Source organism: Panicum virgatum, chromosome 9K (genome assembly GCF_016808335.1).
Source record: "Panicum virgatum strain AP13 chromosome 9K, P.virgatum_v5, whole genome shotgun sequence".
NCBI lineage: Eukaryota > Viridiplantae > Streptophyta > Magnoliopsida > Poales > Poaceae > Panicum > Panicum virgatum.
The window spans coordinates 5,193,524-5,214,695 of record NC_053144.1 but is presented as its reverse complement, the minus strand read 5'-3'; the positions used below and the strand labels follow the sequence as shown (position 1 = coordinate 5,214,695).

Below are 21,172 nucleotides of genomic sequence, written 5' to 3'. Positions count from 1 at the left end.
GACACGCGCGCGGAAACGGGACCACGCGCGTGCATATATGACGTCGACCAGCAAACCCATGAGAGCTCGCACAAGCGCGGAGATTGCGAAGCCGAACCGACCAGGGGATCAGCCATGTCCTCGGCAAAGCGCCGACGTGTTGGCCCCTGCCACGGCACGGCGACGACGACCGACGACTCACAGCTGCCGTTCATCCCCGCCGATCTCCTCATCGAGATCTTGGCGCGCTCGGACACCAGGACCATCGTCCGCGGCGCCGCCACGTGCAAGCCCATCCGCCGCGCCATCCTCGGCCCGGCCTTCCACCGCCTCCTCGCGCCCCGCGCCGGCGGCTTCGACCGCGCCCTCCTCCTCGGCGCTTCCTGCGTGTTCGAAGGAGGGCCTCGCGACATCTTCTTCCAGGAGCAGCGCCGCCCCTTGAGCTTGGACACGCGGCGCTTGAGCTCATACGAGCCCATGGTCTCGCGCGGCTGTCTCGTCGTCGTCCACCGGCGCGGCCAGATCCACGCCGAGGTGCGCGTCATCAACAGCCTTACCGGCCATGAGACCCGCGTCAAGCCCACGGGGACAGGTGCCATCGCTGTTTACCCTCGAACCTTGCTCGCCGTCGGCGAAGCCGGCCGCTCCTTCCAGCTGCTCGTCGCCGGCACGAACCTGGTGATGAGCATCTTCTCGTCGGAGCGCGGCAAGTGGGGGGCCACCGTCCAGACCAAACTCCCGCCCAATTTCATCCGCACCATCCCCAACCGTCTCTCCCCGCCGCTTGTCCTCGGCGCCACCGTCCACTGGCTGTGCAAGGAGAAGGGGATCGTCGCCCTGGACACCAACGCGGCGCGAGCCACGGTGATCGCGCTGGCACCCAAATCCTTCAGCCGGGTGGGCTGCCCTAAAGGCATGGACAAGGGGCTCCTGGCTTCCTCGGCGGACGGAAGGCTGAGCCTGCTCGTCGCCGAGCCTCAAGTGGTATCCATGTGGACGCTGTCGGCGGCGAGCTGGAGCCGGCAGGTGGTGGTCGGCAGGGAAGCAGGCCCCCGATGCGTGGTCCGGTTCTTGGCGTTTGGCGAGCGGAGCGGCACCGTGAGGCTGCAGATAGAGGGGGTGGGGCTTGTCGAGATCGACCTGGGATCAAGAGAGGCACACGTCCTCAGCGACAAGTTCAAGAATATTGGCTCGCCCGGTTATTCGAGGTTGGAGCTGTGCTTGCACGAGACAGACTCTCTCACTTTGATCGGAAGCATTACCAAGAACATGAAACGTTTCTGATCAGGACCTCTTCTATAGCTACTGAGCTGATTCATCAGCATCTAAAAGAAAAATAGATTCCATAGTTGTTTGTGCAACTCTAGTCAATTCTAACTGTTCATTGCCCTAAAAAAAAATTGTAACTGTTTATTGTACATTTGTACGCCATCATAAAAAAGGAGATAAAAAAAGGTAAAAGCGAACCTACATTGCAACATTGTTTCCCTTATTTCTCCCGTCGTAATGTAACGAGGGCATCAGGGAGGTAGGGAGAATCTTTCCAGAGTTGGTAATTAAATACATTTCTTACGATCGGAGGGTCCCTGACCCTGATTTATTTGAGATCCAGAACTCGAAGGAGAAAAAACCAATCAGTTGTGAGGCATATCTTTCTGAGACGAGCGATATCATTTCCAGCCATGCCCAGAATAGATTAGTAAACGCGTGCTTTCGGTGGGAAAGATTGAACTTCATCATCCAAGGTATTCATGTGAACTGGCCTGTATGCTAGTCGAACCTTCTCGTTCTCCCAATACCTGAAAGAGTACAATTTTTGTAAAATTTCACATTTACCAAATAAATCACCCACCCAATGATATCTCAAAAAAAGAAAGGAAGGGGCAACAAAGAGAAGACACTAACCCTAGCGTGTGCTTCATCCAGTTCTCATCATCTCTTGTCTGCACCAACAAGCGAAAAGGAGACGTCACCAGAAATGATCATATGATGTGCAAGGATGATAGCACAAAGAAATAAAAAGGCAACGAACCGAAAAATCTTCACGGGCATGAGCTCCTCTGCTCTCTTTGCGAGCCTCCGCTGAATGCATGGTTATGCATGCATTTATAAGCAGGTTTTCTAATTCTATGGTCTCTATCAAGTCTGAATTCCTGTGGAAATCAAAGACAAAATGGCCAGTAAGTGAAGAACTTATAGGCTGAAGATGACAACTGTTTAATCTGGTGAAGAGCTTACCATATTAGACTTCTGTCACTGATCTTGACATCATGGAAACTCTCCCATGCTTTGATAATCAATTCACAGCCTAATAATGTGAATTAGTCATAAGTTATGCATACAGATTCACATTTCTTGCATGACATCTGACGTGCTTGCTAGCTATTCAGATGGTTAGCATAGATAAAACTAGGAGGGCATTGTTTTGCAGCATTGTTTTGCATAACACGTTGCATGTTGAGACGAATCTTTGAAGTAGGCAATGATCCATTTGCATTCCTCAGCTTATCCAACCAAGCAGTAGTCTTCTCTCCGACATCTTTTCCAAGAGGCTTCTGCTTCCCTCCTAGAATGTGGTGCAACAAGGAAATTCATTAAGGTACAAAGAGTAAAGCAAATAACAAAAACAATATTCGGTAATTTGCATGAACTTGCCTGGTTTTGATATCTCAGAAACCCTGTTTGCACAAGCTCTCCCAAACACAACTATATCAAGAAGTGAATTTGCACCAAGCCGGTTAGCACCATGGACGGATGCACAAGCAGCTTCCCCATCAGCCATCAGACCAGGAACAACTGCATCTGGGTCACCACCCTTGATATGCAGCACCTAACATGCAAAACAGCGAGTCAACCATCAGAACGTAAACAAGTGTTCGATCAAGTCATATAACCATAATAATGCTAGTACTGTCTATACAAAGCATACCTCCCCATGATAATTTGTCGGAATACCACCCATGTTATAGTGCACAGTAGGCAAAACAGGAATGGGTTCTTTGGTGACATCAACGCCAGCGAAAATCGCAGCAGTTTCAGATATACCAGGAAGCCTTTCCTTGAGAACTTCTGGAGGAAGATGGTTGAGGTGTAGGTAGATATGGTCCTTCAGTGGTCCTGAGACAAAATGGTCAGAATATCAGGTAACTATGAGAACCAAAAAAATCAGGTTGCTGCCTCAAGAATAAAATGATAATAATACAGACATACCCACGCCACGTCCCTCCCTAATTTCCATCGTCATCGATCTCGAAACAACATCACGAGATGCAAGATCTTTAGCAGTTGGAGCATATCGTTCCATAAACCACTCACCTTCACTGTTCCTTAGAATGCCACCTTCACCCCGTGAACCTGAACAAAAAAAGATTGATTCCACAGGAATTTCAGAATCGGATTGAGGATACAAGTCACACACAAACAAAATCTGTAAGCATGACTTATGTGTCCAAACAAAAAACTAATGTGCACAATAACAAAACCTTCTGTTATCAGGCATCCAGCGCCATAAATGCCTGTAGGATGGAACTGCACAAACTCAAGATCCTGCAGTACAAATTGGAGCAGTATAGTCAAAACATACAGTAAAGTAATCAAAATAATCAGGTTTAGTCCAGAAGACTAACCTGAAGGGGTAATCCGGCACGCGCAACCATAGCGTTGCCATCACCAGTACATGTGTGGGCTGAAGTTGCTGAGAAGTAGGCTCTACCATAACCCTGTTGAAAAACAAAGACATGGCTATAAATATTCAGTAAATAAAAATAAACAATCAGTACTTGATACGCAGAGAGGTTCTTACTCCAGTGGCTAGAATTGTATTTGAAGCACGGAAACGATGCAGGGTACCATCCTCCATGTTAAGTGCAATTACCCCCTGGCAGGTGCCTGAAAAATGAGCCTGCATTAATCAAAGTCATAAACGTGCAGTGAAGGAGCGATATTATGACTACCGATACAAGCAGCTGGAAACACCAAAAAGAAAATCAATGAGATGTCAATCCTAACTGCAACTATTAAAGGGGGATCCTTAACCAATTGTTTCCAACATTCCAAATGTGTTGTGATAAGCGCAAGCAACTAAAGAAACCATATTATCAGTTAACACAACTGGAAAAACAATGAAGAATGAACTAACACAGCAAGCTGTAGAACAATTGAATAACCACCAAAATAATTAAACAAAAGGAATGAATAGTTAATCATGAATCCAGCAGCAAGTTTAACAGAAAGCAAAACTACTTGGCACCAATGGAAGTACTTGACAGGAAACATAAATACCAGGTCTCCTGGGTAAGGCCAACATCAGGATGCAACCACAAGAACAAAATGCAAATACAGTAGTAAGAAAAATGAACAGTGCAACCCTTCTTTCTGTTTAGCCACACATCTTTGGTCTTCCATGGTGCCAGAACACAACAAACCAAAAGGCCACAGCAATTAAAAGAGAGAAAAAAAAATTATATACCTTCATTATCCATGAGAAGGTCCAATGCAAAATATTCAACAAAAAACTGAGTATTGTGCTTCATTGCTTGACCATAAAGTGTGTGTAGCATAGCATGCCCTGTTCTATCAGCTGCACATGCACACCATAGGCCTGCCCACCTGAAGATTACATATAGGCACATAAAAAAAATGGGAGAAGAGTAAGAAAGATCAAAGATGCAACAAATGCATACTTAAGTTCCAATATAAAAATGGAACACAGTAACCTTTTCCAAAATCTAAGCTTTGGCCACCAAAAGCACGTTGATAATTTTTTCCATCTTTAGTTCTGGAAAATGGTAAGCCGTAGTTCTCAAGTTCTATAACAGCTTTTGGTGCCTCTCTGCACATATACTGAATAGAATCTTGATCACCTAGATGAATATGAAATATAACAAAGGGGTCAAAGAATAGAAAATACCAAAGAATATTTTTAGATGCAACATGAGAAAATGATGGTGCAAAATCTTATAAAAGTAGTCTAACGAGAAACATGGATGCCTTGAAAAATGTCTTTCTATAGTAACTTACCCAACCAATCACTTCCTTTGACTGTGTCATACATATGCCATCTCCAGTCATCTTCAGTCATGTTGCCAAGAGCAGCATTAATACCTCCCTGCCATCGTATGGCACACAAGCAAAACCATTCGTGTTAATGGAACACAACTAAAACTCATAAAGCATTATCCAACAATACACAACCCCAAAAAACACGTATTGCCATTTGTGTAAATCGAAGGCCTAGATTTTGGACATGCTGTTAGATATATGCATTTCCAGGGCTACTAATTCATGCATAGTGAGTTTTGCATTTTGATTGTTTGGAAATTAAACCATGGAGGCAAAGTAGGTATAGAACATGAAGGCAATGAAAACAGCACGATTTTACAAATAAAATCATTAGAAAAACATCTTGGCCATGAATCCTGGCATAATGCTGCAAATTGTGACTCAGATGTCTTGTACAATACTGAGCGAACAAAATCCTGGCCTTCCCAATTTGAACATGTTTTCAAACTAAGAGGCAATGATCGAACTTATGCACTTTCAATTTTAGAATTCAATGAGAAGCAGACATGCCATTTGACATCTAGATGCGCAGTGAAATTATATAGTCATAGCACTATGTAGAAATCTTATGTTGCCCATTCATTCTTGTACAATGTATTGCATTGCACTCAATTAAGTGACCTCTGGCACTTTGCACATACAATTAACTTTTAACAGAAAAGAAAAACATTCAACTCAATTATTTCTCCACTGATGTTTGATATTTAACTTATTAGCGGTCGTCTGTTACAGCGTCATAAAATTCCCTCCTAACACGGTAACTTAGACAGTCCTACATAAAAATTATCATATCAATAAGCCCATGCAGGTCACGTTACTAGATCTATTTGGACTCTACAAACTCCAAGCAAACCCTTCTGACTAAATTCCTTCAAATTTCCAGCTAATGTGACATATTAAGTGCGATAGGCATATCTGAATGAAAAAGTGGCAATGAAAAGAAGGCATTCCAAATTTCCCATACCTGAGCCGCCACAGTATGTGACCGTGTGGGGGAAGAGCTTGGTGATGCAGGCAGTATTGAACCCGTGCTCCGAGAGGCCGATCGCTGCCCTGAGCCCTGCACCTCCAGCTCCCACCACAATCGCGTCGTAGGTGTGATCCACCACAGTGTAGGACTGTAATAACAGGCGTGAACCCCAGTAAATCAAATCAAGCACTGCACACTCCAAAACAAAGGCACATTGCTAACGAGTGAACCATCTTATAAGAATCATCGCGAACTCATGGCAAAAGCTAATATGGAACTACACGCAATCCAATATGCGACTATAGATTCCATCCACAAACCCGGCATTAGCAGAATCACCAGATTTATTTCCACAATCTGTATCTATTTTTTTGAGAGAAAAAATCGCACTAAAACCACAACAAAACCATTGCTGTCATGATCACCGATCAAAAGAAAAAAAAAAGTACTCGGAAATATCCGGGATAAAAGGGGTGGGCCCACTGGACGTGACGAATCGACGCGGGGTGGTAGTGCGGTGGAGACGAGGAGATACCGAGCTCGCGGAGAAGAGTCTGGAGGCCGAGGTGGTGGCCTTGGCCTTGCGGAGGCCTCGCGACACGCAGCTGCGCCACATCTTGTAGATCGGGGTGGACCACCCCTCGGCCCTCGCGCACGCGTGGAGGTTTTGTTCGGGCGTATGGGGATGCTAGCCTGGTGCCGGCAGAGGTGGAGCCAAGAATTTGTTTTTTTTCATTATTAGGGGGGCCAACCATGCTAATTTATATAAAATTTTAATCAAAATTTAAATGTTCAATGTAAATTTGGGAACCATAGGGGGGGCCAGGCCCCTACCCGCCCCCTGTCTCCGCCCCTGGGTGCCGGTAGGGGAGGAGAGAGTGGCGGGGGCCGAGGAGGATGGAATGGAGAACTGGAGAAGGGAGGCAGCTCCAGTACGGTGGTCGGTGGGGCGGCAGTGCGGTGGGCCACTTGGCCTGGCCCGTCTTTGTGTGGGCCTTTTGTGTGGGGCTCGTGACAACCGAACGAATGATTTATTTTTCTGTTGCCCCCAGTTTTACGTTTTCTTTTTCCCTAAGCTTCGTGATTTATTTTTTCCAACTTGAGTTTGGTATGTTTGATCATTCCATTTGATTTACACGTCCAAACCCATCTAAAAGGAAGTCCTGTAATCTTATTCGTCCCCCTATTTTCAGACTATAATAAATCTCATTTCACACGTCACATGTCATTTTACTATCGTATTTCTAGAGTTCCTTTCGTTTTTGTATTTTGCTAAAAAGAAAACATTATTGTACAAACTCTAGTCATACTGATGACATTGTGATTTCATCATTCGATTGACAAATAACACATAGTGCTGTTCGTCTATTTGACAACTAGCACCTACATTCTTTATTCTTTTGGATACAATTTTTTTTTTGCGAGGTATTCTTTTAGATACTATACCAACATCATTGTTATTAAATTATTGTTTAACATACTCCCGTCCATTTTAGCTCTTATTAATCAATTCCATGAGCTACATAGACTTGATCTTCTCTACACAAGGAGAAAGCATGTACGTCATGCAATTTTGCAGGACCAAGCCCAGCTGCCAAAAATAAGCTCGCGTCGAGGGTGGCCCGACCTCGGCGGCTATCTCGGCTGCCCTTGCCGCGCCGCGGTCCGCAGTTTGGCAGGCCGTGGGCGTCCACGTCCACCGAATATCCAATTCAAAGGGCGGGGAGCGTTCGTACGTGTAGCACCACCACCACCGTCGTTCCCGTCGGCCGCCCACGGGTAAAGCCGAGCGAGCAGCCAGGCGGCTAGGCGCAATACAAAATCCGGAGGAACTCGCAGGAGGCCAAGAGCAGATCCGCTTCCTCATCGCGATCGCCCCTTCCTTCCTTTCCCGGTAGGTGTCAATCCGCCCCCAAAATCCCCCCTCGGGCCTCGACCCCCTCAGTTTTCTTCTCGTTCTGGTGGTATCCGTCGGTGCCCAAGCTCGATCCGGTGGTTCCCTTCGCTCGGGTTTCGGAAGGGATTTTTCGCGATTAGCGATTCCGTTGATCGTCTCGTTGGTTCCGTGGTTGTCAATTTGATTCGTTGCTGTAGACTTGTAGCGGAAGCCATGGCGTCGTCGGCGCTAATCTGCGACACGGAGCAGTGGAAGGCCCTTCAGGTTCGTGAACGCGCGGTCTCGCTCGCATTGCGCGGCCTCTATCTATGCTCCGATTTGGCTAGTGGGCTCACTGTCGGTTTCTGCTTTCACTTTTGTTGGGGGGAGCAGGCGCATGTCGGCGCAATTCAGAAGACGCACCTGCGGGACCTGATGGCCGACGCCGACCGCTGCAAGGCCATGACGGCGTATGGCCTCACCGCCTGTGCTCGTGATATTTTTTCTCCAGCGTGCGTGTGTGGATTCCATCTGCTTAACTGACCTGAATGGTGTTTGGTTGCAGTGAGTTTGAAGGGATTTTTCTGGATTACTCGAGGCAGCAGGCGACAGGTGAAACCATTGAGAAGCTGCTCAAATTGGCAGAGGTGACACCTGTCTCATATTTTTTTATATAACATTAAAGAGGCATGGATAGCACTTTTGTATGGTAATTTGGGATCTCTTTGGTTTGTTCTAGGCTGCGAAGCTCAAGGAGAAGATTGAGAAGATGTTTAAAGGTGAAAAGGTTTGTGTGATGATCTGAAACTGTTATTCAGTTGTTCCATTACAAATGTTTATTCAGTATACAGTACAGTGTGCCAGCCATGGAATATTAGGTACCTTTCATTTCTTTAGCTTGGATTAATGTAACTGCTTTATATATCTTGCCATTTCCTCTGATGCCTAATATTGGACTAATGCTCTTAACATGTTTTAGTTGTCAGTTAAATTACTCAAATAAATATCTAACATAAGTTAATTGGCTCTGTCAGATAAATACCACAGAGAACAGGTCAGTGCTTCATGTAGCTCTAAGGGCTCCAAGAGATGCAGTCATAAACAGTGATGGGGTAAATGTGGTCCCTGAGGTTTGGAGTGTTAAAGATAAAATCAAGCAGTTTTCAGAGACTTTTAGAAGTGGATCATGGGTAACTTTCAGACATTTCTTGGACTAATTAATGTGGCAGAAGCTTCAATATTGATTGTTGGAACTGCGTGTACTGCAGGTTGGGGCAACTGGAAAAGCATTGACAAATGTTGTGTCAGTTGGAATAGGTGGTAGCTTTCTTGGGCCTCTATTTGTGCATACTGCACTCCAAACTGGTAAACTATTGGGCTCCTTAGTCCTAGGTTCCCTAGAAACTTCCATGCATTTTGAATTGACATGCCCAGAAAAAAATGCTGATTTTCAGATCCAGAAGCAGCAGAATGTGCAAAAGGCCGGCAGCTGAGATTGTAAGTGCATATTTGAAGCATACTCATTATTGTGTTTTTAACATCGCTAGCGTTGAACATAAGTCTGATGAAACTTGAGTGGTTATCTTGTCCGTGCCTATTGTACACTTGTACCTGATGTGTTGGCAGTATGGCACCTATGCTTGTAAAGATTTAATAGTCTCCACATAAGGATTTGTGTTTATGTTAATAAACTGATAACTGAGTTTTACTTTCAGATGTCATTAACATCTCCTACATGAGCTCTTTCCACTCATTCTGTAGTTTTATGTAAATGGAACTTTGTTAGATAATGGAATAAAACAAATTATCCCAGCCTCTAAACAAAATGCTGTTTTTACTGTGTTTATGATTATGATTTAGTGTGTATGTTCTTATCACACTAACATGTGTGCAATTTTATCCTATTCATTTAGTAATTTATGTCCCATTCTGTATCAGCCTTGCAAATGTTGATCCAGTTGACGTTGCACGAAGCATTAAAGATTTAGATCCTGAAACTACTCTTGGTAATTATCATCTCACTTCAATATTCATTATTTGTATGTGACTGATGAATATCTGCTGAAGATTTCCATATTTCTCATCTAATAACTGTGCAGTTGTGGTTGTATCGAAGACCTTCACAACTGCTGAAACAATGTTAAATGCTCGAACACTAAAGGAGTGGATCATCTCTTCCCTTGGGTTAGTTTTAGTACCTGAAAGATTTTTTTTCATCCATTATCTTAACTTAGTATGATTGAGTTATAAAATTTGATGATTCAGGCCACAGGCTGTTTCAAAACATATGATTGCTGTCAGTACTAATCTTAAGGTACTTCTGGACCCTTTTTTTCCACCCTGATTTTACTGAATCTTGAAGTCCATCATGTTTAGGTTTGAGTTTAGATGTATGGAATATGTCATGTGTACCATATCTTCTAATCTATTAGAATATTTCAAAAGAAGATTCTGATATTATCAATTTCCAACTGTACCATTTCTGTTTATAAAGCTTGTGAAGGAGTTTGGAATTGACCCAAACAATGCTTTTGCCTTCTGGGACTGGGTTGGCGGACGCTATAGTGGTGAGATATTGTTTTGCATATGAAAATTTCCGGCATAGCTAGTGTTCTTTGTCATAACTATAGTTCAATTATGCAGTTTGCAGTGCTGTTGGTGTTCTGCCGTTATCTCTTCAGTATGGCTTTCCAATTGTCCAGAAGTATGCTTTCTGAACTTATTTATATCCCCCCCCCCTTTCCCAATAGGCGGTATAAAATAGTATGAGTTTCAACACCATAGGTTCAAGTTCATGACTGAGAATGAGCTTTTATTTCTTGGATAATTTACTCTTATGCTTCTGCTCAAGTTCAATGACACGTGGATACAGGGCTGTTTATTTGGCCTGCCAAATGAGTTTTTGTTCCTTTTGTCCTTATGTGTTTATTAAGACATACAGCCTATGTATGCCAAAGTACATGAGAGATCATGGCACTGAACAGTGGCATAAACAAATATAACACCTGCTGGTAAGAATTTATTGGCTTTAAAGGAAAATATGCTAGGAAATGCCAGTGTCAGTGCTACATCTTGGATAACAAGCTCACAACCTTGATTACTTTGTTAAATGCTAGCATGATGCCAGCAAGTTTAAATTGGTATTCTGTTTATGCTTTTGAGATAATAACACTAGTCATAAGTGTAAAGAAGAGTGATATTGTTATTAAATATTAATGCCATCACCAAAACAATCTAGAAGAAACACTGAAGTAAAGGTTACAACATCTGGGGTTGATGTCTATCACAATTAACTGAACTTTGCAAGTTAAATGGGATAGTTACTTGGGTAGAGTGACAGGAAATATGAGATTAGTTGAGAAATATGCTTTCAAAAGGAACCTGCTGTTCCTGTGCCATACTGCCATTCATGATGGTAAATGAAGAGCCAACCTCGTTGGAATTAATGCACGATCTGAAATCAATATATGGTGCCAACATGTCTTGACTTAATGTAGTAGTGTCTCATGATGTTGGAATTAATGATTTAATGCACGATCTGAAATCAATATATAGTGCCGAGTTTCTTATTGTGTTTATGACAGGAAGTAAACTTTTGAGTCAAACAATCTGAAACGTGTGAAAGTTTGAACAAATGATTCTATTTGAATCTCAAGCAGACCACATCTTTTTTAGATTGGCAGTGGTGTTTTTCAGGATAAGTTAAGAACCTCCAAACATGACCTGAATTAATTCATCAAATACCTCATAAGGCTAATAACCATGCCTTGTATTTAATATTGGAAAACAGAAAAGATCATTTTCATAGTAAGATAGAAGATCACAAGTACTCTCTTGACATTTTTTTTTACCTTCTGAAGATTTTTGGAGGGCGCTTCGAGCATTGACAACCATTTCCACTCATCTTCATTTGAGAAAAATATACCTGTAAGTTGCTTTCATATGGTGGTTAATGGTTTCAGATAATCAGCGAAATCAATGTCACAGCTTCTATCATTTCTGGATAGGTACTCCTTGGTTTGCTGAGCGTGTGGAATGTTTCATTTCTTGGTTACCCAGCTAGAGTAAGCAAAATTCTCCATGGCAGTATTACTTCCAGTTACAAATTAGTTATTACTACGTGCTCTGAGTAGACCTTTCTGAATATTGAATGTGTGTTCTAGGCAATATTACCATATTCCCAGGCGCTTGAGAAACTGGCACCACATATACAGCAGGTACTTTTCTATGTTTTGTTTTACTACCATCTGGACATTATCTTTTGGTTGTTTTTAGTTGTGACATGCTGACATATGATTATTATGTTATAAAGCTTAGTATGGAGAGTAATGGAAAAGGTGTCTCCATTGATGGTGTTCCACTTCCCTTGGAGACTGGTGAAATTGATTTTGGTGAACCTGGAACCAATGGCCAACACAGTTTCTATCAATTAATCCATCAGGTAATAATATCACTTCCATACATGTGGCAACGTTACCAACTTGTAGCAGTTTGTAAAGTTGTACCGCTTGATCTACATTATTATGTGCCTGACACAGGTACGTATATCATGTAGTATGAGAGTATAACATAGGGAATTTCATGATTTCAAAATTGTTGAAATCGACTGGCAGATAGATCTTGATGACATTCAACTTTACCGTTTTCTTCATGATTTCTCATACGTTCTTATCCTGTTTGTATTGATATTTTCTTAACTTTTGCATGCTTGCATTTTACATGTGACCACACTAAGATTCCAATTACTTCTAAGTTACGTAGTCAGCTTATTTTTTCCCGATCCATATACTGTTCTGGTTGATAAGTCATAAGTGATAATTTCTCAGTGATTTTGAAGATGGCCGATTTTGTTCAGGCTTATAAAACTTGTGAAAGAAACTTGGAGGATAAATCCTTCAACCTATTTCGAATCTGTATCTTTATTGATTATGATTGTATTGAAACATGCAGGGAAGGGTCATCCCTTGTGATTTTATTGGCGTTGTAAAAAGTCAGCAGCCTGTTTACTTGAAAGGTATTTCTCTGGTACACCTGACTTCTGATGCTCTTGTTGACATTGTAATTCTTCTGCCTTTTATTTTAAATTGCTTACAACGATAAATCTCTTACAGGGGAAACTGTGAGTAATCATGATGAACTGATGTCCAATTTCTTTGCCCAGCCTGATGCACTTGCTTATGGAAAGGTACATACTGAGTGGCTAGATATATTTGTTTGATTAAGTTTCTTGATTTGCTTACTGAATGTGACTGCTTCTTTTCAGACTCCTGAACAATTGCACAGTGAGAAAGTTCCAGAACATCTTATCCCTCATAAGGTGATGACAGTTCACCTATATTACTAAAGTTGATGCATTAGCATTATGCTTAAGCCATCTTGCCACCTATATTTAACTTTTCTGATTGAGCCATCTTGCCACCTTTTTGTTTAACAGACTTTTAAGGGCAATCGGCCATCGCTAAGTTTGCTGCTGCCTACACTATCCGCATATGAGATTGGACAGGTTTGTCACAAGTACATTAGCATACATGATTTAAAATTGCAACCATTCAATCCTCGTTAGGATTCTGGGCTGATATGGGAATTAACGATGTATATATTCTTCAGCTTTTATCCATTTATGAGCACCGGATTGCAGTCCAGGGTTTCGTATGGGGAATCAACTCGTTTGATCAATGGGGAGTGGAGCTAGGGAAGGTACGTGCATGATCTTCTGTGTCGTGTTCCCACTTTCTCTTTTTCATTCAAAGTTCCAGTTGTGTTGGACCACCATCTGGCAGGCGCCACATGACTTTATTTCCCTGCTCGTATGTCATATTCTTCGCATTTGATTTTTACTACATTATTCCTGGAATTTGATTTTTCAGTCACTAGCTTCTCAAGTGAGGAAACAGCTGCATGGATCCCGGATGGAAGGGAAGCCTGTGGAGGGCTTTAACCACAGTACTTCAAGTTTGCTAGCTAGATATCTCGCCGTACGCCCATTTTCCATGTCATCATTTCCCATTCTGACCATAACAACAAAATTCATATCGAAAGAAAAAAAAATTGAAAGCACTTACACTTGGTTTATTCTTTTTGTAGGTCCAGCCACCCACCCCTTATGACAGTACCGTGCTGCCGAAGGTGTAGCTTGAGATGTTCCACATTCTAATTGCTAAGTTCTTACTTGGCAAGGTTCAGTGCAAGTCTTTGTTCCTTTTGGGGGTTGTCAGTCTCAGCCGGTTTGGCAGTGCTGTAATTTTGTGGTTTTGTGTACTCCTACGTGGAGAAGAAGAGAACTGGCAGATATTATGGGGTAAATAAATTTACCTGGTGCAGCATGAGGAAACCGAAGAATGCGTTTTTTCGAGTTTTGGGGCGCTGTACCATAAAGCCGTGGAATTAACGGGTGTAAACTCAGTTGCAGTTACAATACCATACATGTGTCTTCTGTTTCCACTTGGACAGTATTATGATTCTAGTGCCGTGGCTTATGTGCTTTTATAAATGCAGTACAGCTACCGATTAAACTTCAGAACTCTGAGGAGTACGCATGCCAACCATTGTTGCGTGCTCAGCTCTGCTTGTCAAAACACAAGCGTATGGGTATCCCTGTTCATCTGCACTTTCGCCGTGTGATTTTGATAAGTACATCAGCTTGCAGGCTGCGTCAGAAGCGACTGGTGGCAAAGAAGAGGCAAGCTATTCACAGACGCCAGAGCAGGACGATCGCGCAATCAACAACAGGCGCGGCGAGCATGAATCGCAACGGTCCGACAGCACTGGCGTACACGGCTGCTAGCCTGCTACCGGCGCGGCGGACCCTTCACCGGACTCAATTCGTCGTCGTCGAAGGGCCCCTCGATCCCGATCGGCGAGGGACGGCCGAACCCGGTGACCGCGCCGCCACTGGACTCTCCGATCGCCATCGGCGCCTGCCTGATCCGCTCCATGTCCGACGTGTACTGCCCGGGAGCCCTGTTGGCCTTGTACGAGGGCGCTGACGCCGCCGTGCCGAACGCCATGCTCTGCCCGGGCCGCACCCCCTCGTTCAGGTCCTCCAGCGACATGTCCCCCTCCAGCGCCCTCACGATCTGCAGCCAGGTACAACATTGCCATCGCCACCGCCTGAGCTATCCGCAGAGCGTTCTGGTCAAAGAAATGAATCGATGACGGGCGCGTACCTGGCTCATCTTGGGGCGCTTCTTGGCCGAGTGGCGCACGGCGGCCGCGGCGCTGGCGACCAGCCGCGCCATCTCCACGGGGTCGTAGCTGCCGTGCAGCCTCGGGTCCGCGACGCCGTCGTAGTCGCCGTCGGCCAGCGCGCGCGACAGGGCCGGCCTCGCCTGCGACAGTGGTAGGTAGCCCCGGTCAGATGGTGATCGTGCAAACGCGAGCGCCGCCGCCGCCGCGCTAGTAAACGATGCGCCATGGTGAACAATAACAAGGACTTGCCCAGTCGACGAGGCTGTCCTCGAGGAACGAGCTGACGGCGGTGCCGCCGTCGACGGGCCGCCGCCCCGTGAGGAGCTCCAGCAGCATCACGCCGTAGGAGAAGACGTCCGACTTCTCCGTCAGCTTCCCGCTCGACGCGTACTCCGGCGCCAGGTACCCGAACGTGCCCATGACGCGGGTCGAGACGTGCGTGCTGCTGTCGGAGGTCAGCTTGGCCAGCCCGAAGTCCGCGACCTGGAAGACAGAGCAGGAGCGGCTGCGATCAGATGCCGCAGAAACATTCAGGAATGTTTATTTAATTTGATCCACCGACCATTGCTTCGAAGTTGTTGTCGAGAAGAATGTTGGCGGACTTGATGTCGCGGTGAATGATCCGAGGATGGCCTTCATGGTCACATCAGAGATGAAGTTCAGAAATGATCACGTCACTGACCAAGCTTGGTGAATTCAGAAAACTGGGTATGGATGCTCACAGTCTTCGTGCAGGTAGGCGAGTCCTTTCGCCGCCCCCAGCGCGATGCGGAGTCTCGTCGGACACTCCATCACCGGCTGCCCTTTCCCTGCAACCCCAAAGAAACGTCGTCAGGCCACGGCCCTGGGGTTGCTGCATCGAGGGGCCAAAACTTCGTGCGCGCGCTTAACTGGGAACCCTCGCTCACTGACCGTGGAGGTGGAACTCGAGGGTCCTGTTGGGCACGAACTCGTAGACGAGCATGCGCCGCGCGCCGGCGATGCAGTAGCCGACGAGGGACACGAGGTGCCGGTGGTGCACCCGGCTGATGATGTCCACCTCGGCCTGGAACTCGCGCTCCCCTTGCCCGCTCCCGGACTTGAGCTGCTTCACGGCCACCACCCTGCCGCCGGGGAGCACGCCCTTGTGCACGTACCCGAACCCGCCCTGCCCGAGCAGGTTCGCCGGCGAGAAGTTGGCTGTGGCCGCCGCCAGCTGCTCGTAGGTGAAGGTGCCCTTGCCGAGCCCCAGCGCCTCGTGTGGTGAAGGCGGCGGCCGCGGCGAGCTGGAGTACACACCGGAGGTCATGTCGGGCGGCGGCGCGTGCCAGCCACCCCCCGGCGGGCCGAAGCTGCTCATCGGCGTCGCCTGGCCAGCGTCGCTCTGCCATTGCTGCTGCGGCCCACTCGTTGTGTAGTACGTGCTGCTCCCTGTGGTTGCAAGCAAGTCTAATCTCCTTAGCTTAATTAGCGGAACGCGTCAAGAATCAACAGCGAGCAAGAACCACGAGTAGACGGCAGCGAGAGGCCGTGCTGTGAGCAGTGTCTTCTGTCTGTGCTCTACCTTTATACGCTGATGACGTGTCGGCGTAGTAATGCATGGGATTGTGGGGTCTCTTCCTCCTCCTCGGCGCCGTCCTCCTCGAGCAGCAGACGCAGGCGGCGATGAGGATGACGAGGAGCGCCGCGGCGCCGGCAGCGGCGAAAACGACTTCCACCATGGTGGGACCGCCACGGTGCGTAGAAACCGGTGGCGGCGGCGGACTGCCACCGCCATGTGAGCCTCTAGACGATTGCTCTGGTGGTGGTGGTGGTGGAGATGGAGAGTGGGTCTTGGCCGGCGAGATCGCAGAGCCCCGGGACCTCGGCGGCGGCGGCGGCGGCAAGGAGCCGCTTCGCTCTGGTGGAGCCGGCGAGGACGAAGCCACCGGCGGCGACGGTGGGGACGGCGAGTCCGCTGACGGCGGCGGGGCGGCCGAAGGAGCAAGTCTGCTCTTCGTCGGCGACGGAGCCGCCGGCGGGCTGGTCGAAGAATTAGACGACATGGCGCGCCACGAGACGATCAAACTCTCGAGGCCGTGCGGGTGCGGGTCCTCCGCTGCCGCGGCTCCGGGCGGGGGGATGAGAGAAGGAGGAAGCCGCAACCGCAGCCGCAACGGCGTCGCGGCTCCGCCCCCCTCCCGCTCCCGTCACGCACGACGCCGAGCAGCAGCAGCGGGGTCAGGCCCGGCGCGCCCGATCAGGTCATTTCACCCCCCGGGCGGCGCCATCTCACGAGGGGCGAAAAATAGCAGGGGGAGAGGAGGATCCCCATTCCCCTTGCTCTGCTTGCTGCCCTGTTCGTTACTGTGTTCTGTTGCGTTCTGCTGTTCTTGGCGGGCGGGTGGTTGGTGTTTGCCTCATCTGCGGGTCGTCAGTTGTGAGGCTGCGGGGTGGCCGCCCGGCCAGCCTGGAATCCCAGCGTGCCACGTAGGCGAGTGCTTTGGAATCTACCTGGAGTCCTGGACCTGGGTCCTCCTTCGTCAACCGGTTAATGGACCCATGTGTCACCGGAGGTATAATAGAGAACCATGGGTTGCCACATGTAACAGTTGGAATGAAAGGATCGGTGGCGCGTTCTAGCCTAAGAGGGAGAATGTGTGAATTAGACAAACTAAAAATTTAGACATATGGCTCCAACTATTTGCACAATATTAAACTAAAACATGCTATCTAGACGTACAACTATGGTTGTTCTAGTGTGAAACTCTTATCCCAAAAGAGTTTAGCAACCTATAGCCTTTCCTATCAAAAAACTACTCTATAAAATTAAAGGCACATAAATTGCTAGTATGAAATGCGGAATCTTAAAGAGCGGGGTAGGAGAAAGCAAACTCTCGACGCGGGTGTTTATCCCGTGGTTCGGTTAGCCACAAAGGCACACCTACATCCATGTTGTTGTAGCACTCACTAAGAGTATTGCTACTCGGCCACCAAGTCTCTTCCGTGAACACAATCACTGTCACCTTGGCCCCGGGTTCCACTAAGGAGCTTCTCCACAAAGGATGGTGGTCTGCACGTCCCCCGTACAAAGTTGGCGTCGCCGCTCCACACCAAGTCCGAGAGTCGATGACGTTGCCGGCGAGCTTCACAGCTCCAAGGGGCCGGCGCACCAAGATCTTCTTTTGGTTCACTAGAGAACCAAAGCACAAGGGCTCAAGGCCTTGCAATCTCACTCACTAAGAGCTAATCCTTTACACAACACTCTCAAAATGTGCTAAGGACTAAGAATATGAACACTAAGCTCTTGGATGGCTTGGAGTGGTTCTTGGGTGTGTATGTGACTTTCTTGAACTCCAGCAAACTTCAAATGGCCGGGGGATGCCATATATATAGGCCTCCAAGTCGTGGAGCCGTTGCTCCAACGGTCAGCAGAAATCTGCGTACCATCGGATGAACCGATGCTTCTGACAGGGATGGCGTCGGTTCATCCAGTCACTCTAAGCAACTGAAGTAGCCGTTGGCTTCACTGACACAGTTGCAGCGACTCCAGAGACCATCGGTTAGACCGATGCTTAGATCGTCGGTTCAACCGGTCACACACAGCAACTGGACTAGCCGTTGGGCCTCCCTCTTCTGCTGACGTCAATGCACCGATGCTATGCTCCGATGCCTCGCCGGTTCAATCGGTGCTGAAGACTTGGCTCCTGCGCGCTTGACATCGTCTCTGGAACATGGTACGTTGAATGCACCGATGCCTATCTTGAAGCCGTCGGTTCAACCGGTGCTTCACTTGATTTTCACATGATCTCCAGAGGCGCACAAACTTGTGCCAATAGTCAGGCCGTCGGATCATCCGACAACCATCGGATGCACCGATGCCTATAGCATCGGTTCTTCCGGTGCTACTAATTTCAGTAGAACTCGTCCAATTCAGCGTTTCTTTGAGTTCTTTCTTCGTGTTTTGTTTTGCATGGTTTTTTTACTTCATCCCGAGAATTTAGAAATGTTCACTTAATAATACCATTAGTCACATTGATTGCGTTGTCATTCGATCACCAAAATCACTCGAAATGACATAAATAGTGCATGTTTGTTATATGGAACTTGGAAGCATCCAAACAAGGAAGTTGATGATCTCCAGCAAATTTTCACGGAAGAGCATTGTCTATCGACAGAACCATGATTGAGCAGTGTGCCTAGTGCTGCACACGTTTTCGTGCATGTAACGATCAAGGCTACCATGATCCTTTCTCCACTTACAGCGACTCATCATCATCGACAACCATTCGCATGGTTGATTTGATCCCTCCGGTTACACTCACGAATCTTCCATCGCGTCTAGTATTTCTAAAACAAAGCTACAAAAGTTGCTATCGATTGCTCGTTGTGCTCCTCTTTCTCCTACTTTTGTTGTATTCTTCGCTAAAATTCCTTTTGTGCTCCTTTTGTGGGCGCCCCACAATGAAGGTGGTGAGATATCTTCATATACCAACATGACTTTATATATTTTTAGATCAAAATTATATAGACTAAATTATTTTAATTGCCATTTCTACCCAGTTTTTTTTTCGCGTGCTTTGAAAGATGTCGAGCGCAACCACGGTAACGATCAGAGGGGATAATCATCCTAATATGCTAGAGTACCAAGATCTCTAGAATGCTCGTTTTTTTATTCAAGAGTGCTTATTGTTCAGATTGCTATGGAGATATTTAAACATAACTTCGTAATGGTTATCCATTGTGCAAAGGCTCTCCCTCAGTTCCAAATTGTAGGTCGTTTGACTTTTCTGATCTCAAGTTTGACCACTCGTCTTATTCAAAAATGTGTGCAAAATATCACTTTTTTTGTTGTGGATTGCTTTATCAATATATGATCTTCAAGAATGACTTAAATTTGACAATGTTTGCACAATTTTTTTGAATAAAACGAGTGGTCAAACTTAAAGTCAAAAAAATCAAACGAACTACAATTTGTAACGTAGGTAGTAATGCTTATCCATGGTGCAAAGGTCGTACCTACCATGATAACATAGCTACAAAACTTTAGTTCTAATATAAATCGAGTAGGAGATCCCCCCGCTCGAATTCCTTATAGAGCGCTCGTGCGTCGCTACTGATTGCAGTGAACAGTGGCCCCGTGCTTATTAGAGATACTACTTACTTTCCAATTCCCGCTTCGGATTCAGCCCGTATCGACCGAATCCTAGCTACCGCTTTGTATACGCACCTTTTCCCTACCTTTACCCCCTTTCCCCTTCCTTTAGCCTAGCCTCGAGCTGCAGGCGAATCACCGGAGACAGGGTGGCGAATCACCGAAGACCCGCGTTGATATCCACGTCATGAGCCGCGCTTGCCGTGCAATTCATCAGTGCTGAGGTGGAGTACACACGAGAAGCGAGTGGAAGCCGTGCCGAGCTCGCCGCCCACTCCGTCTCGCTTGCTTCATCGGGGAGTAAGCCGGAGACGAGGAGGCAGCCGCCGCGCCGAGCTCCACTGCATTATGGTCGACGCCGGAGTCGAGGAGGCAGCCGCGCCAAGCTCGCCGCGCAATCGGTCTTACCTGCTTCGTCAGGGAGTAAGCCGGAGACGAGGAGGCAGCCGCGCCGAGCTCGCCGCCCACTCCGTCTCGCCTGCTTCGTCGGCGATGTGTGTAAGGGTCAATTTTTTTTGTATTTTTTGTCTTTTGTGTGCACATATATATATATGTACATATATATATATATGTACATATATATGTACATATATATATATATGTACATATATATATATACATATATATACATACATATATATACCTATATATGTATATATACATATATATATATATATGTATACATACATATATATCGGTGTCCGGACCTCGCGGTCTAGCACCAACTAGTAATAATGCTACGTGTTCTTGTCCCTAGATGGTTGATGCAAGGGATTACACAATGACACCGGGATTATCCTGGTTCCGGCCGATGAGGCCGTACGTCCAGCAGAGAGGGGAGCACTGTATTATCCTGCACCGAGGTGCTTGTAGTAGAGAGTACAAGCTTGAGCGAGAGAGGGAGGGAATCTCCCAAGTCCCCGGATGTGCTAAGGGTGATTGAGGCGAGTGCCAATATCAGGAGTTGTGAGAGCGAGTGTGGGTT

The 21,172-nt window shown here is 46.5% G+C and overlaps 3 protein-coding genes across 4 annotated transcripts; 1 reads left to right on the top strand and 2 right to left on the bottom strand.

Annotated features, from left to right (window-relative positions):
• Positions 1 to 1,401: 1,401 nt before the first annotated feature.
• LOC120648482 (succinate dehydrogenase [ubiquinone] flavoprotein subunit, mitochondrial-like) lies at positions 1,402 to 3,889 on the bottom strand. Its single transcript, XM_039925253.1, has 11 exons — positions 3,782 to 3,889; positions 3,606 to 3,698; positions 3,462 to 3,525; positions 3,190 to 3,333; positions 2,909 to 3,096; positions 2,635 to 2,809; positions 2,390 to 2,545; positions 2,218 to 2,287; positions 2,012 to 2,132; positions 1,885 to 1,922; positions 1,402 to 1,778 (listed from the first exon to the last, which is right to left on the bottom strand). The coding sequence occupies exons 1-11, from the start codon at positions 3,884 to 3,886 to the stop codon at positions 1,676 to 1,678; spliced, it is 1,257 nt and encodes a 418-aa protein (XP_039781187.1). The 5' UTR covers positions 3,887 to 3,889; the 3' UTR covers positions 1,402 to 1,675.
• A 3,682-nt stretch (positions 3,890 to 7,571) lies between these two features.
• Positions 7,572 to 14,341, top strand: LOC120649581 (glucose-6-phosphate isomerase, cytosolic-like). The gene is made up of 24 exons (XM_039926417.1): positions 7,572 to 7,904; positions 8,105 to 8,171; positions 8,280 to 8,356; positions 8,452 to 8,533; positions 8,626 to 8,673; positions 8,921 to 9,076; positions 9,155 to 9,251; positions 9,341 to 9,383; positions 9,825 to 9,892; positions 9,986 to 10,070; positions 10,152 to 10,200; positions 10,381 to 10,453; positions 10,530 to 10,590; positions 11,747 to 11,813; positions 11,894 to 11,950; positions 12,050 to 12,103; positions 12,199 to 12,327; positions 12,837 to 12,900; positions 12,998 to 13,071; positions 13,150 to 13,203; positions 13,321 to 13,389; positions 13,494 to 13,583; positions 13,754 to 13,861; positions 13,971 to 14,341. The coding sequence occupies exons 2-24, from the start codon at positions 8,121 to 8,123 to the stop codon at positions 14,016 to 14,018; spliced, it is 1,704 nt and encodes a 567-aa protein (XP_039782351.1). The 5' UTR covers positions 7,572 to 7,904; positions 8,105 to 8,120; the 3' UTR covers positions 14,019 to 14,341.
• A 68-nt stretch (positions 14,342 to 14,409) lies between these two features.
• LOC120649580 (proline-rich receptor-like protein kinase PERK4) lies at positions 14,410 to 17,462 on the bottom strand. 2 transcript variants are annotated; one of them, XM_039926416.1, is made up of 7 exons: positions 16,618 to 17,460; positions 15,987 to 16,484; positions 15,797 to 15,883; positions 15,637 to 15,707; positions 15,324 to 15,557; positions 15,053 to 15,214; positions 14,410 to 14,962 (listed from the first exon to the last, which is right to left on the bottom strand). In XM_039926416.1, the coding sequence occupies exons 1-7, from the start codon at positions 17,096 to 17,098 to the stop codon at positions 14,675 to 14,677; spliced, it is 1,821 nt and encodes a 606-aa protein (XP_039782350.1). In that variant the 5' UTR covers positions 17,099 to 17,460; the 3' UTR covers positions 14,410 to 14,674. The 2 variants fall into 2 exon arrangements, with proteins under 2 accessions (XP_039782350.1, XP_039782348.1); XM_039926414.1 differs by having other exon boundaries at positions 14,417 to 14,962; positions 15,987 to 16,502; positions 16,618 to 17,462.
• Between the last annotated feature and the right edge of the window lie 3,710 nt (positions 17,463 to 21,172).